General features: G+C 34.6%; 1 protein-coding gene across 1 annotated transcript in view; it reads right to left on the reverse strand.

The window, feature by feature from the left end:
- The window catches only part of SLC4A10 (solute carrier family 4 member 10), a gene marked incomplete at its 5' end in the record, with an annotated part of 44,188 nt that overhangs the window by 3,444 nt on the left and 15,846 nt on the right, over positions 1-24,898 (reverse strand). Inside the window, 5 exons of the mRNA XM_021707953.1 lie at positions 4,358-4,474; positions 8,269-8,336; positions 17,499-17,621; positions 18,382-18,555; positions 24,231-24,299. Of these exons, the coding sequence (XP_021563628.1) occupies positions 4,358-4,474; positions 8,269-8,336; positions 17,499-17,621; positions 18,382-18,555; positions 24,231-24,299 (551 nt within the window). The remainder of the gene's footprint in view (positions 1-4,357; positions 4,475-8,268; positions 8,337-17,498; positions 17,622-18,381; positions 18,556-24,230; positions 24,300-24,898) is intronic.

Below are 24,898 nucleotides of genomic sequence, written 5' to 3' on the forward strand. Positions count from 1 at the left end.
GAAGAGATGACAGTGTGCACATGATGTGTTGAGAGCCTTAACTCTGTATTTTTAACTCCTCTATCTGTATGACTCACTTTCTTCTACTTTAAGTTCCTTTTATATGACAAGTGTCTGCTCTCCTGCTTTCCAAATTAACTTTTCCTTTTGGCTGTACCTGGCATCCAGTCTATTTTACCCAGTAAAGCTAGTGAGAGAAGACAACCCTGGGTTTGTTGTTGAAAGATCTGGGTTCAGTTACCAGAGGCTCTAATGAGCTGTGTGACACTGGACTAGTTATTTAATCTCTCTTGGACTTAGCTTCTTCATCTGTAAAACTACTTTTGGATGAGATGGCCTATGAGTCCTCTAGTAGCTTGAATTCTAGAATTCTGAGGCTAGTATTTCAAATTGCAATCCTTTTTTAAAGAATAATAGACCTTATCTGTAGGAGATTGTGGGGACAGAGACATCCTGGTCTCTACACACGCACACTTGCTATATACACAATATTTTGGAATGTAGGAGATGTCCTATAACCTTTTGGTACATGAATGTATTCTCCATGGCACTATTAGTTACCAAGCAGTGAATAAAAAGAGTCAGAACATAAACTTGATCCACGGATGTGCTTCCTCCTGATGTCCTGCTTTGGTTATATTAGTTGTTTCGTTACAAAACAATAACCTATTAAATGACTGGGTTTTTTTCCCCCTTCATTAAAACCATGGCTTTTGTATCAGATTAGATTTCAACAAACTAGAAACAGAAATGTTATAATCAGCTCAAGACTTCTATGAGCTATTGCTCCCGGGATTCCTTGTTACATTCACTTTTCTGGATGTCAATCAATTTTAAGCTTTCATTGGAACAAACATATATTAGGTATCTGCTATGTGTAATTTTAATAAACACATATTGCACATCTATTATGTGCCAGGTACTCTGCAAAGGCCTAGGAATACAAGATAGACAAGATTGTCCCTGCCACTGAGGAGTTAAAACTGAAAATATAAGAAAGCAACATTTTCAAGAGAGGGCAAAAAGTGACCCGGTACTATGATGCTACTAAGACATCTATGAAACTATTACTTTTCAATGGTCTTAAAATTGTTTTTATGAACACTATTTATCATGAAGTCATGAGAGGGCCTAGACCTAGGCAATCACAGTGAAGAAGGAGAATCCAAAAGAGAAGAAGAAGAATCCAACACTCAGGGGCGAGTGTTGGGGAGAAGGGAGGGGAAATGGAGGATGGTCTCAGAGCCTATCCTCTGCCACCATGATAAAACTAAGTGCTGCTTTTCCTAACATTGCCAGAGACTTTCTCAAGAAACATTGATTTTGGTGTCAGTTTTATGAAATCTAGCAGTTGCTCACCTATTCTGATGCAATGTGGTTTTTAATGAGTCGTATTTCTACCAATCCATTTAATAGGCTGCACATGTATTTATGGCAGTAAGGTCAAAATTAGACATTCTCCAGAAGTGGTAGAATTTGCAGGTAGTTCCTTGATTCTACTCTCAATTAAACTAGATAAAATATTTTTGACAACAAAAAAGTGAATAAAAAATTGAGCAAATATAACTTCTATTCCAAATTCCACTAAGAAAAGGTTTCTAGACTTCTCTGAGGCCTATTATAGCAAGGGATGGGATAGAAAATAAGTAGCAGTGGGAGGTGTCAAAGGCTGCATGGAACCAGCTCAGGACACAGGAAATACAGACCCTGGCAACCTGGTCTCTGTGCCTCTTTTTGCCAATGGAGACTCTACCAGGTACCAATTTTTAATAGTTCATGGTATCATACTTTAAAGCTTTCAAAAGATAACAAGATAAAGCAGTGACTTTGGGTAGATTTTGCTTTACTAGTATCAGTGGTTTTAGGATTTCTGTAAGCCACACCCTTTCTGCTATAATTTCTGCTGTTGTGAGAATAAAAGACATTAACCATCAACCAAGAGATATTTTTCACACGGAAAGTTACAGATTTGATCATGACAAGATGTAAGGAAAGCTAGATAAATTTTCATTTCGTAATAGTTTGAACCTCATGTCAATGAAAGTATGTTTAAAGAATAAGAAAAATGTATCATATTGAAATAGACCATTCTGGTCTATTTAAAATTGGGCCTGCTTTAAATCACATTACATTGTTCACTAAAGTTGATCTACTGTCTTAAGTTATCTAGATATATATATTTAAAACAAAAGAAAGATTTTTCTGGTGAAGAAAAATTACTTGACTTTATAGGGAGTAGCTAAAAAATATCATGTCATAAGACTTTGCTTGAACCAAAGGAAAACAGGAAGAGTTTGGACTATGAATCCATATAATACAGGAAGAAAGGCAGTCTACATGTTTAATTGTCTCACATTTTCCACATATTTTCCATGGATGGCACTTTATTTTGAGCTCATCAACCTGGATTTTACATTTTTAATCAGATAAATACCTTTTTTTTTTTTTAAATGTAACAGGGTCTACAAGTATATATTTTAATGGACTTTAGAAATTACCCTTCTCATAACTCTGATTTTCTTCAAGAATTCTATCAAAACACAGAATTATGGTCAGGATGACTTATCAGACTCTAGCAGGGATCTTTGAGAAAGGAAGTTAAAGCATGTTTTAGAATAAAATAGTACTTCTGCTTGAGCCAAGAAAAGGAATACTTAAAGGTTTTAAAGTTCGATTAAACGACAGAAAACACCAACCAAAAGTCTTTGAGAGAGCCTATTGAATAATACATATTAACTTCCTTTGGAGTAACTTTTGGAGATGGGTGGAGGGAGTGAATGAGAGAGAAAGAGAGAAACTAATTCCCAACTTCTGTTTCTGGGATGAAGACTCTGTACGTCTATTGTCTGTCTCAATGTCTTGTCTATGCTGTTTGGTATAGAGATGACACTAAAGCAGCATGCCATTTGGGGGTGACAAAAACCAGCAACAAGGGGTATATTCTCCAACTCTAACATAGCCTCTCCAGTCCATGTTTCGAATGATGCCTCATGAATCTAGATACAGCTTGTAGGTCTAGAAGCATGGTGGTACATAAATGGAAGCTCCCAGGTTTGCAATCTTTTAAAGGGACAATTTTTATTGTCCCTATCTAGAAATATGATGGCATTACTAAGTGCAATTATATTGTCCCTATCTAGAAATATGATGGCATTACTAAGTGCAATTATATTGTCCCTATCTAGAAATATGATGGCATTACTAAGTGCAATTATATGAGATTTTTTTATTTATATATGATGCATTTGTATAAATCAGGGAGGGAAAAAAGTTTACTCAAGTTTCAGACCCACTTAAAGAGCTGAGTAGTTACAGAAATACCATAAAATACAGTCTAATAAAGATCTGAGCCCAAGACTCTCCATGCCTTTTGCCTCCCCAAAAGTCACACAGAGGACAAAGACTGACCAGGTTTCTAGAAGACACCATTTAACATAAGGAAATGCAACCAAGAAATAGGTTTGAGGGAGCGGATCTTACCTTTGGGGAATCAGCTTCTAGAGTGATTAGGAAGGGGAGCTTATGACAAAAATGTAATATAAAAATTAAGTAGAAAAAGTTAATTTAAGGTTATGAAAATAAAGGAACTTAATAATTATAGTAAACACTGTCCCAAATCCCTCAATCACTCTCTAATAAGAAGAGATATTAGCATAACATAGGAATTCCTTTTTTCTTAGGATCGGTATCTAAGAAGACTGGGTGGTTTGAATTCTTATTTATAAATTCTGGAAAATTTAGTTGGAAATCCCATGATTATTCTTGATATTTAAGGACCCAATCTTCCCCCAGCATGCACTTAAAACTATCATTCACACATACAGGAGTTATCCATATGTTTATATATGGAGAAGTAAGAATGGATAAAACTTTTAGGAGCTGAAAGTTTGGGGGTAAGAAGGTTAGGGAAGACTTTTAGGGGCTTGGAATAGAGGACTACAAGTATAAATATCTGTATGTTAATATAAAATACATGCAATGTATATCTGTTTAAAAAAGGGAAATAGGAAGGTGAAAAATGTGAATATACATCTTGGAGGATTCCGAGAAGTGGGTGATGAAGAATAAAATAAAATCATACTTCAAAACAGTAGGCTGAAATGAATGTTCAAAAGTTTCATGTGTTGGGACCCAACTATAGCACCACGTCCTCCCACTGTAATAGATTTGGAATGGGAGATGTTCAAAAATATGCCAATATTTGAGATAATTATAATTTCTACCCACTATCAAAAGTAATTATCTGAAATATTTTAGGTCTAAATTTGACGAAAACCAATATTATTCTTTTGCTAGCTATATATGTCAAAAAACCAATTGGAATTAGTATACTTTCTCATTATTTTAAAAATCAAACCTTTTAGAAGGAAAGCTTGACTCCTTGTCTTTTGAATTATCGGCAGTAATCAGAAGATTCCTCCACAAGGCAGTCTTTGACATTTCATCAGAAATATTGATCACAGATGGATCATCTCTAGATACAAGTATACCCAAAATAAAATATAAATACTAAATAAGTAACTGCAGTTATTCAATGATAGAAACTAAATATAGGACAATCATATGTATATGTAGAGTATTTTTTCCCAATTTTTGTTATTGTGGTAAAATATACAGAACATAAAGTATGCCATCTTCACTATTTTTAAATGTACAGTTCAGTGTTATTAAATACATTTGTTATTTTGTGCAACCATCACCACCATCCATCTCCAGGACTCTTTTTATCTTATCAAACTGAAACTCTGTACTCACTAAACAATAACTCTCCATTTTCTTATCCTTCCAGCCCCTGGCAACCTCTGTTCTACTTTTTGTCTCTATAATTTTGATTACTCTAAGTGCCTCATTTAAATGGAATTATATAGTACTTGTCTTTTTTGTGACTGACTTATTTCACTTAGTTATAATGTCCTCAAGGTTCATCCATGTTGCATCATATAAGGGGGGGGGCCCAAAAAACCAAAATTTATTTATAAACATTGTGTATTGTCTAACATGTTTAAACTTCAGTCATCTTCAAAGTATTCTCTATTTGATGCAATACAACTATCAAGACACCTTTTCCACTGCTCAAAATGGTTTTTGAACTCATCAATTTTGATGCCTTTTAGTGCTTCTATTTTTTGTTTCACTTCTCCCACATTTGCAAAACTTTTCCCTTTGAGGACTTTCTTAATCTGTGGAAACAACAAAATATCACTTAGGGGAAGATCAGGCGAATAGGGAGGGTGGGACATGGGGGTCATGCCGTTTTTTGGTCAAAACCTGCTGAACCCACCCAGCACATGTGGGCAGGTGCTATTGTAAATCACCCATCACGAAGTGGGCAAATGCATTGAAAGAATCTCCACACACAAAAAAATTCACTAAAGTTGATCACAGCCTCTTACAACAACGCTAGCTGGTACACTGATGCTGATGGGTTCCTAGAACACTTACTTAGAGAGGGAAGCTGGTACTACAATGGGTCCACTCTCCAAAAAATAATTCCATTTTATTTTGGGTCTACCCTCATATATCCGAATATCCTCCCTTTTAAGGCTGAATAATATTCCATTGTATGTGTATATCACATTTTATGATACAGTATTTTTGATCATTAAAAGTTGAGAAGTATGGATTATTTCTCTCAACTATTAAAAACACTGTGAAAAGCCGGGCTCGGTGGCTCAGCCTATAATCCTGTGCTTTGGGAGGCTGAGGTGAGTGGACTGCCTGAGCCCGTGGGTTCAAGACCTGCCTGGGCAACTTGGCGAGACCTCATCTCTACAATAAATCAAAAAATCAGCCGGGCATGGTAGCACGTGCCTGTAATTCTGGCTACTCGGAAGGCTGAGGCAGAAGGATCGCCAGAACCCAGCAGGCGAGGCTGCGGTGGCCAGGAGCAGCCACTGCACTCCAGTCTGGGCGACAGAGTGAGACTCTAACTCAAAAAAACAAAACAAAAACCACTGTGAAAAATATAAGATCTAAATAAAATACTCCAGTTGTATAGCTACTTATTTGGCCTGCAATGTTCTTAATTCATTTTAAATTATAGAGGTTAGGTTCTGCATGTCCATTGCTTAGGCTCTTGCCTCTGACATTCATGGCATCACAAACCACTTTCCTCCTCTGCTCAGAGCTTATAGTGGCTCCCACTCACAAGAGTGTCAAATCCTTACAATGGCTTATAAGGCTCTATCACCTTCCACCCTCTGTCTTCACTATCTGCTGTTGCATCCCGTTTACTCCTCTTCAGCCATAATGCAACATTCTGGAACATTACAGGTTGGCTGCTGCCTTGGGGCTTTGTTCTTGCTCTTCCCTCTACTCACAATGTCCCTTCACATGTCTCTCCTTAGTCTACATGTCACCTTCTCAGACATGCTCTCACTGACCACTTATTTCAAATTGCTAGTTCTATCACCTCATAGTGCTACTATCTCTTTGTTTTATTGCTTCTTTCACCATCTGAAGTACTCTACTATATCAATTGCTCATTTGTTTAAGTTCTGTCTCCCTCTACTTCTATTCTACTTGAAAATAATATTTTAGTGAGGACCAGGATTCTTGACCATTTGTTCACTGCTATTCCTCCAGAGCCAAACATTTGGTACTCGGTAAATATTTCTTTAATAAGCAAATGCAACCTGTGTATTTGACAGAGGTTTTTCCAAATGGCTGGGGGGACCTACAATATCAGGGCCTGTACTATGCCAGGTACCTTTCTCAAATTTTAAAATGGCACCATTCAGGATACCCAGGGCTAGAAATACAATCAATGGCAGCATCAATAAGTCATAGACCAAGTCAAGAGAGTTTCAGTAAATAAGAAAAAAAAGTACTCATTTTACTACATGTAGGAAAGGTACTCTGCTATGAAAAATAGTATTCTGCAGAGCTCCTAAGCTGACCTCACATGACCATCACTGGTGGTTGTTCACAAGAGAGCAACAAATTTGACTATGAAGAACAAAACATCTTTTTTTATCCAATCAATAAATGTGTTCTTTAATTCCTGTAGTCCCTCTAGCCATTGATCTTCCCAGAAAGAAAATTTTCTAGTAACTTAAAACATAAGCTCAACTAATTTCCAAAAAGCATCCTGTGGAATACAAGTTTTTCATAATATTATGTGACAAACAGTCTTGTAAGCAAATTGTAAAAAATACTGGAATAAACAAAGTTAAACTTTTTTTAATGCAGCACTACTTAGATTGTTTTATATGCTAATATACATTATAAATTTCCATACTGGAATGCAGTATGAAATATTTTTAAAACGTATTTAATCACACTGCCCTTTTTAGAGTAGTATCCCATGAGACTAGGTTTCTACAGAATACGTTTGGGAATGTGCTGATTCAACTTAATAATCAACAGAATTTTAAAACTTAAATTCGACAAAAGATGAAATATCTTCTACAGTTGTGCTCACCGTTAATGGTAATTATATTTTTAAGAATTAAAAAAAATATGATGTTAGAATCAGACCCTGGAGATACAGAAGATTCTCTCCTATTTTGTTTTTTAACACTACGACAAATTCCTTGCTCAGAGAAAAGTCTTACTGGCATAGTCTTAAATTACTCCTTATGTACTTTGAGACCATAAAATTGGATATGAAATGGTACATGAAATATAATTGTATAAGAAAACTATATAAACCAAACTATTTCAAGAGAGAGATAGAGTGAGAGAATTTTTGGCCAAATACTTGCAAAAGTTTTTAATATAACTTTTAGGAGTTTGCTTTTTTTTTTTGCTATATCTTTGAACATAAAGGTTAGCAGGTTTTGGATAACTGAACTGCATAAATATTTACTAAAATGACTGAATCCTTCAACTTAAGAAACAGATTGTCTTTCTGGAAATGCCTTTTTTAGGGGCAAATTTCTAGAATTAAAACATTTACCTCTGATGAACTCAGTGAATATCTAGCTCATTTATAACAAAAGTGAATTTGATCTGTCTTCAGGTGCTACTTTCTGAGAAGATGAAAAAGGATCTTTCATATACATTATAAAACATGAGGAGAAAAAAAGACTTCAAATAACAGCTGCCTGTCCCACTTCATTTTATGCTATATGGGTGTAATCACACAGCTATTGTTGGCAGAACATAGCACTGGGGCCCAGGTAGTCTCTTAATCTCAGTACTTTCTATTCTAAGACAAGTTTAACAAACTTCAATGGAAATCTACACAGTATTACATTCTTAAACAGAGTTTATATCAACACATTTCATTACTTAAATTGATGTGTTTTTAAACTTATATCTTACCTGTAGTGCCCTTCCAATGGGAGTTGTACTGTGCCCTCTTCTTCCATGGCTAGCATACTTTGTTCTTCCTGAAAGACAAATGTAAAATATATAAAATGAACCTGATGAATCTTCATTTTACATTAAAGAGGAAATACAGATTAATGTTTCATTATCTCATTAACCTCAGGACCTTCCACTCTGTTTGCATTTATTAATGTTAGCACAGGTCTTTTCAATAAAGTATCAGCTACCAAGAACATAAGTAATTAATGAGAGTCTCATAACACAAAGTAATTTAAATGCTAACAACAATCCCCTTCATGTCATTCAATGAAAAACATGTTAATTCCCAAGCAGATTTTTAAAAAATTACTCTAAATTTTGCAAGAACAAAAGTATGGTAATATAATCAGTTTTATTGTTATAAAGTTGAAATTACATTACCTGAATGTGCTGAAGGATCTACTCAGAGCAGTGGTTCTCAAACTTTAGTTTACATCAGAATCACCTGGAGGGCTTGTTAAAAACACAGATTGCCAGGCCCTACCCCCAGAGTGTCTGATTCAGTAGGCCTGGAGTAGAAAAGTCGTAAGAATTTTAAGTTCCAGCAAGTTCCCAAGTATTAATTATGCTGGTCTGAGGACTAAGAGAACCACTGCTCTAGAGACTTGGAAAAAGACAGTAGAAGATATCTTTCTGCATGGAAAAACACAGGTGTGCCTTGATGAAGAAGAAACGAAATAGTTTGACTCCACTTGGACGCATTTTAGGCTTTTGCTTTATGCGTGAAATTTACTTTTAAAATGACAATATTCTACCATTCCCCAAAAGGTAGAAATGCTTATATGGTCATATATATATTACTTCATGTATATAATTTTATTTTTTAATTTTTATTTTAAAAACTTTTAATTATAAAGATATGGGGTACAATTCAGGGTTAGGTATACAAATGTTCATTATGCAGGTACCCTTGCACATCCTTGGAGGTGTGTCCCCCCACTGGCAGTTTCCCACTACTGCCAATCCCTTTCTTATAGTATTATGATAATTGTTCACAGTCCGCTTAACAGTGAGAACATGTGATACTCAGTTCTTTGTTTTTGTGATAGATCACTGAGTATTATAGACCCTAAGTTCATCCAAGTTGCTGCAAAGTTCATAATTTTAAAAACTATATCTTTAAGATGAAGATAATCTCACAGCTACCATACTGAGATAGTCTGGTTTCGTTTTCAAATAATGTTATCAAACTTTATCCATGCGCACATAAAAAAATTATCCATGGAGTATAGACCTTGTTTAATGCATTTATTTTCAAATTAGCATTGCTTAAGTTCCAGGAATTACTTGAGGCTATTTAGAAATGTTAGAAATATTGGCTTCCACTCCAGAAATGGAATCTTAAGATGTATAGACATGAAGAACTGTTGACCCTCTTGCCCAAATGGAAACTGATGAGAGAAAACAAGAATGGCCCTGAAGGCTCGTCTCCTTCCCTCTTTGAGTAGCTTAGCAGAGCTAGGCTGGCCTAAGCCAGCTTCCAGGGAGATATGACCTTTGGTTGATTCCATTATTCCTGGCATGCGGGGCTGTTCCTAAGGTCCTTGGCACTCAGCCCTTTGCCTTCTACTTACAAACTCTCTGGTCTGAATATCCGTGCCATATTCCTTTTATTTAAAGAAACTGTTTCCTAGTGCCCCTTCTGCTAACCTATGGACATATAATGCAGTGTGGGGGCAGGCCTCACTTCATTCTTGGAGTACTCTCCCAACCTTCTGGCCAAGGCAAGTCTCTTTTTGTGGGACTTTGCCTGTGGTGTACACAGAATCTCTGTGCCCAGCATCTGCTGTGGAATAATGGAGAGGCCAGGGAATGCATATGCCTGCTAGTTATACTCTTATAAGCTTTCCCCCAGAAACCCAAAGTTATATTTGTATTCTGTGAATCTAATGGCATGTGTGTCACCCCCTCTGCATTCCAGGAACTAATTTTATTCTTTGGCAGCTAAAAAAAGGAAAATTTTTCTTTTAGGACCCACCAGAAGCATTCTATTACTTGTGTATTATGCCAATTCCCCATGTCATTTGGCAGCACCATTAGAACTAAATCAAGGTGAGTAGATAGTACCACAGGTCTGAAATTCCCTGTTCAAACATTTGAACAGAGCTGACGTGCAGCCTAGAATGAAGCATGCTTTGCAACTAGGTTAGTCACAATACATGGAACATAATACAGACATCACATAAACTTATGTGCACATCCTGGAGTTCACGGCAGAGCATATGTATCATTTCAGGTAGAAAAGGTTACTTTTGCTATAGGAAAGGTTACCTCTTTGCACAGAGAAGACAATCAGTGATACCAAAGGTACTGTAGGCAAAACTAAGATGTGAACAAAACACAATTCTTTTCTTGGTTGCCCATTGCAAGGTTAAGCTTGATATATAGTATCTTTTCTGGCCAATCCTAAATAAAATGTCAAGGAGACAAATAGAAGGATTTAAGAAAGAGTAAAATCCAAAAAAAGCTGAAGAGAAGAGCAGTGCCTTCAGTGCTTAGATTACCTGGCAGCAGAAAACAAAGGCTCAAGATTCAATCTAACAGCAAAAAATTGGTCCAAAGCTTTGTGAACAATTTTGTTTTTTCCTCAGATGATTTTCCACTTTTCTCTCAAATTGCTTTCAATAATTATTTTGCACTCTGTGGCTTGTTAGCATGTGTGGGCTTTATACTAGTCATAATTCTATCCAAACAAAAACTCATCACCTCTAAAGATAGCTTTCCAAGCCATGCTTATCTGAAGAGAAGGGTGGCAGAGCAGCCGCTGCCTTCAGTGCCAGAAGGAAGCTGGGTGGGCCCCGGAGCGCGGGGATGGAGGGCCGGCTGCATCCCGGCAGTACTGTGAGGAAGCCAAAAATTGAGGCTTTCTGAGGAGGAGCAGTCAAATCAGGCACTAGCCGTCACGACAACCACAACCTAGGTTATCTCAGTCATTCCAGAAAAGAAAGCGAAAGTGATAGCATAAAGCTAACGGGTAATCGCCACCTTATAAGTCAGAAATACTTTAAAATGAGCTCCATTAAGCATTTAATTTACACAGGGTTCATTAAAAATATGCTGAGTTCTACAACATGGGGAGAATGTTAAGGGGATGATGATCAAAGCTTACCCAAGGACATTTGAAGGATTTTGCCAATTTGACTAGAGGAATGTTTATACTGTGATTTAAATGCCATCTTTTAATTAAGATAGTCAAAGCACTTTTCAGATATAAAATAAGTGAAGAACAATTAATGCTATATCCTGTAAGGGGCAGGAAAATTGAGGCTTAGAAAAATGAATCTACTCAACAGCACTCAAACATTTACTGAGCACATATTATGTGCTATGCACATAGTTAACAAGAAGAATAATCCAGGAGTTATTAATCAATCCATTCAATTAATATGTATTAAGCACAATCTATATCACAGGTAGTCTGGTACCTGTAGATTACAACAATGAAAAGTAAGATATAAATCCTAAGCTCAGAGGATGTAAAAAATCAGGAGTGTAAAAGATGAAAAGTACAGGATGGAGGTTGAAGAAAGGAGAAACTCTAGGTTAGAAGAAAGAATGTGGGCTGACCCCAAATGTGAGGAATAAATAAGATGTGCATGACAATAAACAACTGGTCTGGCTGGAGCCAAAAGCCTAGGCTGAGGAGAAGTGGAAAATAAAACTGAAGTCAAGTTTCGTTGTTTTGATAAATAGGGTGTTATATATCAAATTACACCATGAATCTGAATTGTATTTATGATGGCACAAAACTCACAATTCATATGTCATAATATCTAGCAAATAATATTATCCTTTAATTACCTTTAGTGAAATAGATATTAATTTTTCAGGCAAAGTCTGTATCTATGAGGGGGCTTCAAATATCTCAAAGTACGAAGAACAATGTTCACAAAGGTGCTTAGAATATTAGAGAGAGACGAGCTTCAGTAATTTCAGAATTCACAGATCTTAAGGAATGGAAGGGACATCAGAAGTTAATCTGAACCTTTTTATTTTATCCAAGAGTAAAAACAAAACCTGTATAATGTAAGAAGTGTCAAACCATCTTCTTCCCTAATTACAAATGGAACAGATAATGCTGTGAGCATTACATACATAAATATATATCCATATAGTCTTTGAAAAACATTAAATGTTATTTATATTTATAAGAAATATTTTGTATAATTTCCAATGAATTTAAAAGTCAATATGTAAAACTACTCACTTAATAAAAACTGAAAAAGAAAAGTGGAGGGTTCATATAGGATTCATATAAATACATAGATATGATATATTTTTCATGAGAATATTTGATTCAAAGTTTCTAGGTAATTATATGAATTATTATAAATAAAAATTCTGACAGAGTGTCTCTACACTTAGGTTATATTCTAGAGTCTGATTCTATGGTTTTAGGAAAGGGCTTATCTCAAACGTTACATCAGAATCACCTAGAGGTCTTGTTAACACAGGTGACTAGCCCACTTCCCAGAGTTTTGACTCAATATGTCTGAAGTAGGGCCCAAGAAGTTGCATTCTAATAAGCTGCCAGATGTTGACAGATGTGGCAGAGGTTCTGGAATTCTGGAACCACACTTTGGAGAACCACTGGTTGAGGAAGGAGAATATGTTTGCCCCACCCTAAGATTCAATTAGAAATGACAATTGTCTGTGTAATAATTTAGCCGTGATTCCCAAGTCCACAATCAATTCTAACATTTCTTAGCAGTAAAACATCCTCTGTTGTTTAGTTGCACTTTTTTTCAGATTGCTTTTATGCTTTCTTGGCCTTTTTCATGATCCTTTATACAGATCACAGCACCCCTCTTGTCCTCTTTATTTTTCTTCTGTGGTATATATGTTAGAGTGAACTCCCAGTAAATTAAGAAGTATCAATATCATGATCACTTCCATAGAGTTGAATTTCTAGGATTTATCTACCATTAACCCCTTTTCACCCTGCCTGGGAGCAAACATTCTGCTGGGGTTTTCTGCTTTTAACAGTAGCCTTTTGTCAAATGTGTACAATATCCTAGAGAATATTTAAGTAGGAAGGAAGGCATGTTGGTACTCTGAGCACATTTGGACATCCAGAATTTGATTCTGCAGTCTTCCCTTTACACAGAGCAATGTGCAAAATGTCAGGGTTCCAATATTCATTTCTACCCTGATTATAATCCTTTCTTTCTAAAAACTGAAGCATATGCATATGCATATGCATGAAGTACATGAAAATTTGGAACAGAAGCTCTGCGACCTTGGACTGGCCTGTGTAGCTATTTATTCTGCTTAACTCATTATTGAATTTTAAGGTCAAATGAATGTTTTCTCGGTGCCATAAAACCAGAAATGGGCTACTGAGAGGAAAACCCTGGAGGATAAAGGTACAAGCTTGTAACTATCATCAAAAGGACAAGAGGTGAGCATACTTTATATTCAAGTTTCAGGGAGCTGAGACATTTCTGCTATTTACCATCTTGCCAGATTATGATCAAAGTTACTCAATAAATTTGAACAATTGCAGAAATGCAACATTTCTGGAGAACTTGTCCATTTACTATCCTAACACACAATCTCCTGAAGACTGGGCCTTGGTATAAGACACCTCTGTAGTATCTAACATATCCTGCTATGGAATCCATAAGTCTCAAGAAAATAAAATACTGAAGTCTGGGAAAAAAGTAGAAATCAACCAGGAATTGAAATTTTAACATAATTCTTCTTCAATCTTCTTACTCTTTTGACTGATCATACTCTTTTACTATAATTCCAAGCTAGAAAGTAAATATCTTTAAAATTCCTTTTTTCTATCCAGGTTAATGAAGAATTAGTTATCTTTGCACTAATCAAAATTATATTGTAATGCTCAATAATGGATTATTTCCCGACTGTATTATTGGTTCTCTTGTTTCTTCCATGTACTGAGGATCATATGAAGGTATCATTTACTAATCCATTTGAGATTTTAAGGATCTGAAAACCTGTCTGGTTAATGTGTTGCAAGGCTTTTCCCTCAAACTTGAATCTAAAGAATTTAGCTGTAAAACTGCCCCCCAGTAAATCTTTATTGTATTCCTTTTAGAATCATCAGTTTTAGGAAATTTAGTAATAGATACTTCTAAAATCTTTATCTTCATAATCAGAAAACTTCTAAAGCATTATATTAAAACTCCACTGGAGTACAGTGGGCATATAATATGAGTGTTAGAAGTTCATTACATAGCTCTCTGCCCTATGAGATTAATAAATTCCAAAATGGACATAGGATGTGGGCGTGCAAGTGTGCACGCGCGCGTGCACACACACACACACACACACACACACACACACACACACAAGTACCACACATGCACGGCCATGTGAGTGGTTCTGGGCAATGGGAATGGCAAATTCTAATACATTTATGATTATAATCAAACTTTTTTCTCCCTTTTCACAGAAAAAGGAGAACTTGAAACTTTTATTGAATCACAGTAGGAAAGAATTTAAACATCATATAACAGATTATGTATCATTCTTCATTTTCTGAAGTCCTGAGGACAAGAATGTTTCATGGTATGAGTATATCTTAAGAATACTGTGGAAGAGATGACTAGATGGCTGAGGCTGTTGCTAGCATATTCCACCAGAAGCAGAAAGACATTTGACAGAAAATAAAGCAAAATTAAATATGCTAGTTACTGCTTGAGTATAATTAATGATACAGTAAGTCCTCACATAAAGTTGTTGATAGGTTCATGGAAACTGTGACATTAAGTGAAATGTAGAACAAAACGAATTTTACCATAGTCTAGCTTATATAAACAAGAGTTAAATTCCTACAGCATATTTCTGATCACCAAAACATTACCAAGTTTCTAAATAAAGACCCAAAACACTTTTAATATTAAACACTGAAATAAAAGTGTGCTATAAATACATTTAAGAAAGATTAATAAAAACAAGTAAGATAATGAATAACCCAATTTTTAGTGAATCAGTGAATTATGGCAGTTGCAGAGGTGGTGGGTTAAACCAAGGAATAAATGTTTACAGAGTAAAAATTATAAGGAGCATCTCTTATCATCAAGCAGTTAAAAACAATGACAAATATGGGTAGACACTTTCACATAGAACTGTTCATTGTTGTACATTTGTATGCTTATCATATACTTGAATTTTTATTTTAAATTATTTGTATTCATTTATTAATTACTTTTCCAACATACTTTTTCCAGTTTAGGGTCATGGGTGGCTGGGGCCTATCCCAGCAGTTCAGAGCACAAGGAAGGGAGCAGGAAGCAGCCTTAGCCAAGATGCCATCCCATCACAGGGGGCATTCACACGCACACTAACTCACACTGGGATAATGTAAACATGCCAATGAACCTAATGTGTACCTCTTTGGGATGTGGAGGGAAACTGGAGTACTCAGAAAAAACTCATGCAGACATAGAGAAAACATGCAAACCACAGACAGTGGCCTTGGTGGGAAAGCATTTTTCTTTTTTACCAACATTATATTAAAACAAGGTAATTCCCGTACCTGCTACACTAAAATTATCAGGAAGACTGTGACAGAAACTCAGAGCTAATGAGTTTTGTCTTCAAAATTATTTTCTTTGGAATATAAACATTTTGGAAATTGCTTTCAAACTGAATAATTTTAATTACATAAAGTATGGATCATTTAAGGCTTTAGAATTTTCATATTCTGGTGTCCATCTTAGTTAAATTTAACTTGTGTCAAACTTTGCCATATTTTTCTTGAATGGTGTCTGAGGATAAAAGCAAATGTTTATTAAAGCCCAAAAAAGAAATGGAGACTATCAAAATATCCTAAAGTATTATTTTTTAATGCTAATATCTAAATAAGAATATACCAAACAGAAATATAAAGAAATAATGACAATGTTATAATATACTATTTTAGTGCTACATTAATATTATAAGAAGTATGATTCTAAGTATGCATTCTACAACATTTGGAAAAATTGAAATATTCATAAAGAATTAAGATATATCATCATGATCCATCTCTACATGTGGGAATTCACTGACAGTGATAGAACACCATGGAAAGTGATCACGCATTATGTAGCCATATTAGTAGAAATTTTTGAACAGAAATCACATTAGATTTTGTGACCAAATCTAGCCTCATTAAAAGACTAAGCAAAACCAAAGACCCCTGAAACATTTGCAAATGATTTCTCCAAAGGAAATGGGGAATATATTCATGATTTGAGAAAATACTCTGTGGATAGAAACAGATTTCTATTTATAGAGAAATAAATGTCTGTAGATAGATACTCTATAGATAGAATATACTCTGAAGATAGAATACATTTACTGACCACCTCTAGGAGCAAGAAAAATAGAATAATATATAATTCTCATTAAACATTTTTTATTTTCACTTTTATTTGTGTGGAAATTTTTTTTTTATGTTTTACAATGTATGGGCTCAATCATTCTGCTAAATATTATACAGGTCATTTTTTTTTTCCTACTTATACTCTTATAGTTTTTATGTACGTTTTAAAAAGTTTTGATTTAATAGCCTACAAAATAGACCCAGGCTTACAAACAAACTTTATGCTATAACACTTAAAATGCATTGTTATAGCATATGAAATAGAATAGGATAAACAAGTAGTCTGTGGAAATACTTAAATCCCAGAACAAATATTTGAAATGAAATGTTCTCAAATAACATTTAGTCAATCTTAAATCACTTTGAAACCAAATCAGATGAACATTTTTCCTCATTAGCATTTCACCTATTCCAAGAATAACTAGTTTTTCATTAGAATCTTTTTATTAAAACTCTGTTCTTTGGGGAAATGCCAACAATAGTAATGTCTCTTTTTTCTTCTCACATATTTAACCAAAAATCAGTTACCACATGACCATAATCTGGAAGTAGTTTGGCATCAGCAAATTTCTGCCATCCAGAAAGGAATCAGAAAAATAAGCTTTACAGTTTGGAGGATAATTAATTACAAAGTATGTATATTTTGTTAGGATTGGTTTCCTCATGTGAGACATTCATGCTCTCTATTCATTATTTATGTTTTTAAACATTAAACTTTCAAACTAGTTTACCTGTGGTTGCTGGTAATCACTGTCTAAAGATAAAAACAATAATTTAGTTTTGCAAAGAGCTATTACTATGTACCTTTTTTCTTTCTTTATAAAACATTGGTTTTGCTCTCACTTACTTCTTTCTCAGCATCTTCTAGTTTCTTTTTCTTACTCTCAGGCATTAAATCGTCCAACCAGCTGAGCTCCCGTTTGGTAAACAAGAAGTCCATCAGCTTTCTTACAAATACCAGGGCCAATACCTGAAGTAAATCATTAAGTATTTAAAATGGAAAGAAAAAAATAGAAATGGCAGATGTGGAGATGCTTGTTTGTTTTTTGATAGTAATAATTCAGCTTCTATTAGAACTAAGATTAAAGTAAAATTTGAATGTATATATACATACACACACACACACACATACATATATATATATAAAACATTGTCTAGTCTTTTGCTTCCTTCATTTCCTTTTCTTACCATATCCCTAGAATAATGACATAATTTTAGTCAGTATAGGAGTAATTTTGAATACATACATATTTGACTATTCCTCAAATATAGTAGTTAATAGTTTGTACTATATTCATGAACATTAGAACATTCTTATCTAGACTACAATTTTTAAAATTATAGTTATTCAAATTCACTATAGTTTTTGAAGTATTTGAAACTTTTCTTAAACATTTGATACAATTTTATTTTTAAAAATCTTAACTTTTTATATTTGCTAGTATATTTTTAATGCTAAAATTTGTAAGTCTTCATTTTCCCTTCTAGTTTCAATTAATTCAAACCATACAAACATTCAGAATGACAGAGAATAAACTAATATGAATCACTGAAATTCATAGATATTTTCAAATTCATAGATATCCTAGTCACTAGTTTTAATGCCAAAGATAATACCAGAATTCCCAATAATTGTTCAAAATAACTCTATTGCTCCAACATCAGTTCATATGTTTTCAAAAAGACCAGAAAATTTAAGAAAGACAAAAGGGTTGACAGAAATTTCATACCATCATAGGAAAGACAATAGCAGCTCTTGAAACTTTTATTATCCACAAAAGGCCAAGGCAACTCATCTGAATAATTGTGAAGAGATGGACTTTTCGAAGTGGTACATGCCTTAGATATATAAAATCTGGTTGATGTTTTGCAGGCATCCAGAAAAGCTTTATTCTATCAAAGAGCTAAAAGATTAAACAGACTAAATTGGTTTTGGGAGTAAGATAACAATAAAAGTAGGACAATTCGATGTTTAGTATGGTTCAAAATTTTATGTTTACATGACATATCTGAATTACACTGAAGTTGATATTTGGGCATCAGGACAACACAATTGCTATACTTATCTTCTGAAATACTACAATTTCAGTTCAATAATATCCCATGTTTTCTTGAATATGAAGTCGTGTTACAATTTAGAACAGTTTAAAAATAGTAAAGGCCAATGCTAAATATTGCTACCTTGGAAAGTAGAGACCTGAGAGGCAAAATAAAATCATACCATCTTCTTTTTCATTGTCATATTACAATCTCCTCGTTTATTTGCCCCTCAAGTATTGGACTTCCTGGATTCCTATTCTCTGTCCTCTTCTCTCCTGGCTTTGACCTTCACATGCTTGCTGATGACTCTCAGACCTAGATTTCTACCTCAGCTCTCTCTTGCTTCTGAGTTCTAGACCCATATCCAGCTGCTGATGAGGATGTTTTAACTCCTTATTTTGACTTTGAAGTTTTGATTTTGTTCCTTTAATTTCCAATGAAAGTTTAAATGTTTTCTTTATAAATACATACATCTTAACCACAAAGATTTAACTAAGATAAAGTTTTGTTAATATAATGTTTTTCAGAGTTGATTTTGCTGACGCAATTTAATTTCTTGATTAATTGCCTATATAGTACTGTCAAAACATTGATATTTTTCAAGTGTATTTTATTAAAACAATTTTCATCTGAATCAATGTTATTTCTGTTTCAATTTTGCCATAAAGACAGTACATAATATTGCATAATACTATTGTTATAGTGTATATAATATCATAATGTATAATAATATATACTAATATAAACATATTATTATCGTTATAACTAACTTTGAGATCTTCTTTATCAAGCAAACCAAATTTTTTCTATTTGATTTTATAAATTAAATTTTCAGAAGAAATTTAAATATGTGATGATATTTTACTTACAAAGTATCCTGCTTGTTAGTTTATTTTATATGAATTATTAATTTTTCTCAGGCCAAGTTTTGTTTTCAGTGTTTCCAACAAGAAGGAATTATACAGAAAATAATGGTTTCAATCACTGCCAGTCACTGTTTTATTTCATGCCATTTCTATAGTAAAATCCAGTATGCATTTTCAAAAGAGTAATATTAGATTTTATTTCTTAGCTAACTTATTAAAAAAATGTAAAGCAATTCTCAAATATGTCAAAATTACTCTAATTTGCAGGGAGACAAATGTCTACAGAGATAAAATGTTAGAGTCAAAACATCCTGCTTTACCAAATCTGCTTGTAAATGTAATAAGAATCCCAAACTCATCATAAAATTCTCTTAGGTGTTCTCTGCTTGATAGCATGGTATGACCTTTCTTCCCTCAATTATCTAAACCAGAATCATACATACATGCATTCATCCATTGACCATTCATTTATTCATATTTACACATATCTTCCAAAACATTATTGAATCATCTACTCAATATTGAAGGCTAAATTCATTTCTGATTCCTCTCTCCATTTTCTCCATATACATGTCATTAGGTCTTTTTAATTCTATTTTCTAAATTTTTTTTTTAAATTAGAAGTCATTAAACAAATATAACTTGTTACATGATAGAGGTGGGAACAGGAAAGAAATAAAATACAATCCTCTGGCTTACAATCTAATATTTCCTTTTCTATAGAACTAATCTTTCCCAGCCACCATTTCTCCATTTGTGAAGCTATGTTATTGCATAAGTGTACTTCAGTGTGTGGGTGCTTCAATTGTTATTGTTTAAATGGCACATTTGCTTTACTTTGGATTCCTGAAGTGTTAGAATGAATATAGATGTGGTTATATATCTGAATACAGAAACAGCATTCATGAGAACACTGTGATCTGTTTTTTCTGTGAGAAGCCTAGATAATAAGTTTTTTAATATTGCCAAACAAGCAGGTAAAATATAGCAGGTAAAAAATTCCTCCAATATTATATGGTAACAAAGTAACATACTCCTTGATATTCTGCACATGTTTAAGTAATAACAATCATGAAAAATATATTCTGAGTTTTTCATTTGGCTTTTATCATGTCCTGATATCAATATTACACTTCCTCAAACCAGTTAGCTACAGTTCTAAATATGAATTTCAACTGTCTGAGCTTTGGGCTCACTTAAATTTTCACAAACTCTGCTTCTCAGTATGCGACCCTGTTTAATCAATGTGTGACCCACTTACTGTCTCATTTGTGTTATTTAAAACTAATTATACTTAACTCATGGGTCTTTGATAATATTTTGTTTAATTTTCATTTGAAAGATTCACACTCCAAATAATTCCAAAATTTGACATTCTTGTTTAATTCTAAACCTCCTGGATATAAAATCATGTGACTGGAATTAGGGGAGAAAAACTGTTGGAACCTATCAAAATGATTTTATTTTATTTCTTAAACTTCTGCTCTGTATTTATGTAAGCCTGGGGCCTAATAAGAAATACTTTTCACTTACAGATGAAATTAGTACTTGTGGAACTTTTGCCAAAGGCAAAAAATAAAAACAAAAAAGCAAAACAAATAAATAAAATCTCTTCAATACTCTTCCCTGTCTGCCTTACTAAACCAGTTCTATCAAAATATACTTTTTATACATGAAGTTTTAAATGAGCAAATTAAATCCGACCAAAATTTAAACACATAGTGCTTCTCGACCATCTCCGTCTCGCAGTTAATTTTACGCAGTGTTGGGATGAAGATTCAGTCATACTATTTTGTACTTTGGGTATTTAGTAATCTTACAATTATTTCATATTGAACTTTTCCCTCCATCTGATATCCAGCACCCTTCTAAGGTCTACCTGCTTCCTCTTCTCCCAAAGTCAGAAGCCATTACATAGTACATTCAGCAACAGAGATCCTGTGCTTCCTGTCCTCAGCCAAGTAACTATTCTTTGACATATTTTAAACAGCAATGAGTCTAGCTATGTCATATACAAAGCTGCAATTTGTATCTTCTTTTCAGTTGACAAAAAAAAAAAAACAAAAACAAACAACTATCCAAAAATGAGCCTCCAGTTTCTTTGTCAAGAAAATTAGAATGTTTTGGCTATATAATGTTATAAAACAAGATTATTCAAAGGCCAATTTAATTAGAAATCTATATTAGTTTCCTAGGGCTGCCATAGCAAATAACCACAACTTGATGCTAAATCAATAGAAATTTATTATTTCACAGCCTTGGAGGCCAGAAGTCTAAAATTAAGATGTTGGCAAGACCACTCTGCCTCCGAAAGGCCTAGGGGAGAAAATGTGTCACTTTCAGTTCCTAGAGGCTCCTGGCATCTTTGAGTTGTGGTAGCAAAACTTTAATCTCTTCCTCCACCTTCACATGGCCTTCTTTCCTGTGTCTCTCTGTGTCCTCTCCTCATCTGATAAGAACCCTCGTCCTTGAATTTAGAGCTCACCCTAAATCCATGATAATCTCATCTTGAGATTCACATCTGATTACATTGTCAAAGACTCTATTTCCAATAAAGCCACAATGTCTAGGTAGACATTTATGTCTAGGTAGACATAAATTTTGAGGAAATACTATTCAATCATAACAATATCATAAAAGAAAGAAGCAGAGTTAATTTGCCTACAACTTCTATAAAGATTTAAAATATACTTGTGAAGGTTTTAAAATGTGTCCACAAATTATTTGATATTTTTCTCTTCAAAAGATAAAATCCTTTCTTTCCCTCCCCTTGTGTGCAAGCTGAACTTAGTGACTACTTCTAACAAATAGAAAAAAGTGGAAATGACTACGTGTGACTTTAAAGATTAAGTAAAAAAGCACTGTGACTTTCTATCTCTCTCTCTCTCTCTCTCTCTCTCTCTCTCTTTCTTCTCATGCTGAGGTAATTAGGTTCCGTGTTGTGAGAACACATAAGTATTCTATGAGGAGGCCATTGTGGCAAAAAAAAACAAAAAAAACAAAAACAAAAACAAAAGACTGAGCCTTCCTACTAACAACCAGAAAGAAACTGATGACTTGGATCCACAGCTGTGTGAGAGCCATCTTGGAAACCTCCTCCACCCCTACCAAGCCTTCACATATTGTGGTTCTTGTCCACATCCTGACAGCAACACATGAGACATCTTGAGTCAGAACCACCTGGCTTATCTGTAGCCTAACTCATGACTCCTAGAAACTGCAAGATAATACATACTTTTTATTTAAAGCTACTAAGTTGTAATTTGTTATGCAGCAATAAAAACTAATACAGTGCCTAAAATATTTATTTAGCCACTACTTACCTAAACAATGCATAAGGTTTCCCTCATATTTGAAATTGTTTTACCCTATACCTTTATTTTTATTTTAACTTTAAAAATAATTCTATACCCGGGCTCGGTGGCTCAGCCTGTAATCCCACGCCTTTGGGAGGCTGAGGTGAGTGGATTGCCTGAGCCCACGGGTTCGAGACCCGCCTGGACAGCGAGACCTCATCTCTACAATAAATCAAAAATCAGCCGGGCGTGGTAGCGCATGCCTGTAATTCCGGCCACTTGGAAGACTGAGGTGGCAGGATCGCCGGAGCCCAGCAGGTCGAGGCTGCGGTGGCCGGGAGCAGCCACTGCACTCCAGTCTGGGCGACAGAGTGAGACTCCGACTCAAAATAATAATAATAATAATAATAATAATAATAATTCTATAAGTATAATAACATAAAAACAAGCATAAAAGGGAAAATTTCACCCAGTTTCTCATTATCCCAATAATTTTTTAAAAAAATTTTCTAATTCCCTTTTAATACAACTCAAACTCATAGCTATGTAAATCTAAGGTAGGTGGTTTTCACTTTGGAATTTGTCATGAGCATTTTTACGATGTTACTTTTGTAGTCATGATTATCAATTCTCAGTGGATGCACCATAGATTACTTAATTATTTTGCTGCTGTTGGGTAATTGGATTATTTCCAATATTTTAATAGTATGCATTACAATGGATATCTTTTTTTTTTTTTTTTGAGTTGGAATCTCACTCTGTCGCCCAGGCTGGAGTGCAGTGGCATGCTCATGGCCACTCCAGAGTTGACCTGCCGGGCTTCAGCGATCCTTCCACCTCAGCCCTCCAAGTAGCCAAAACTACAGGCGATCACTACTACGCCCAGCTAATTTTTGATTTATCATAGAGACGAGGTCTCAACAAATTGCCTGGGCTGGTCTCGAACCCGCAGGCTCAGGCAATCCACTTGCCTTGGCCTCCCAAAGTGCTGAGATTACAGGCTGAGCCACCGAGCCCGGCCTTTTTTCTATTCATATATATAGATGTCCATAAATCTTATTAGAGTGTCAAAGATTATATGCACATATTTGGATATATCTTGAAATATACTGCTACTATTTTTTGAAAAAGCTGTAAAATCTAAACTTCTTGCAGTTTTAACATACTATGGCAAATAAAAATACCCTTGGATTATTAACCTTAGATCCTGGACAGAATCTTCTTTAATTTTTGTAACTCTGACCAGCTTGAAGAAATTTAATTGTGGTCTAAAAATTGCTCCTCAGGTGATGTCATTTTCTTAACTGTCACAGGACTTATCAATAGACCTTGAGATAAGTCATCACAGATGTGCCTGTAGTACTGTGAGTAATTTACCTGGATTCCCTTTAGAGATGAAGCACCCATATAAAGAAACACTCCATATAGCACTGGCATGGGAATAAACTGTAAAAGAACAACCAGAGAAAAGGTACAAGTTATTTTCAAATATGATGCAGTCATGATATTTTGCACTCATCAAAAAGAAAAACAGAAAAATGGTAGCTTAGAAAAAAAGCAGTATAATACAGAACTGGAAGACATGGGTTCAAATTCCAACTCTATCACTTTTTAGCTGTGTAACAAAAAGGTAAGTTACTTAGGCTCTCTAAGCCTTCATTTCCCAAAATCTAAAAAGAGATGATGATAATAATAGGGTTGTTATAAGTATTTAGTAGGTCAAAACCTACTTAAAAATGTGATTTATAATAAACAATATTTACTATTATTATGTTACTTTAGAGACAATTTGGATTTTGTTTCACAGTGGTGAGATATTTGAATTTAAAATAAAGAATGAAGCCGGGCTCAGTGGCTCAGCCTGTAATCCCGCACCTTTGGGAGGCTGAGGTGAGTGGATTGCCTGAGCCCGCGTGTTCGAGACCCACCTAGGCAGCGAGACCTCATCTCTACAATAAATCAAAAAATCAGCTGGACATGGTAGCGCATGCCTGTAATTCCGGCTACTCGGAAGGCTGAGCAGACGGATTGCCGGAGCCCAGCAG

Source organism: Carlito syrichta, unplaced genomic scaffold, assembly GCF_000164805.1.
Source record: "Carlito syrichta isolate Samal-C Ts95f unplaced genomic scaffold, Tarsius_syrichta-2.0.1 Scaffold128021, whole genome shotgun sequence".
NCBI lineage: Eukaryota > Metazoa > Chordata > Mammalia > Primates > Tarsiidae > Carlito > Carlito syrichta.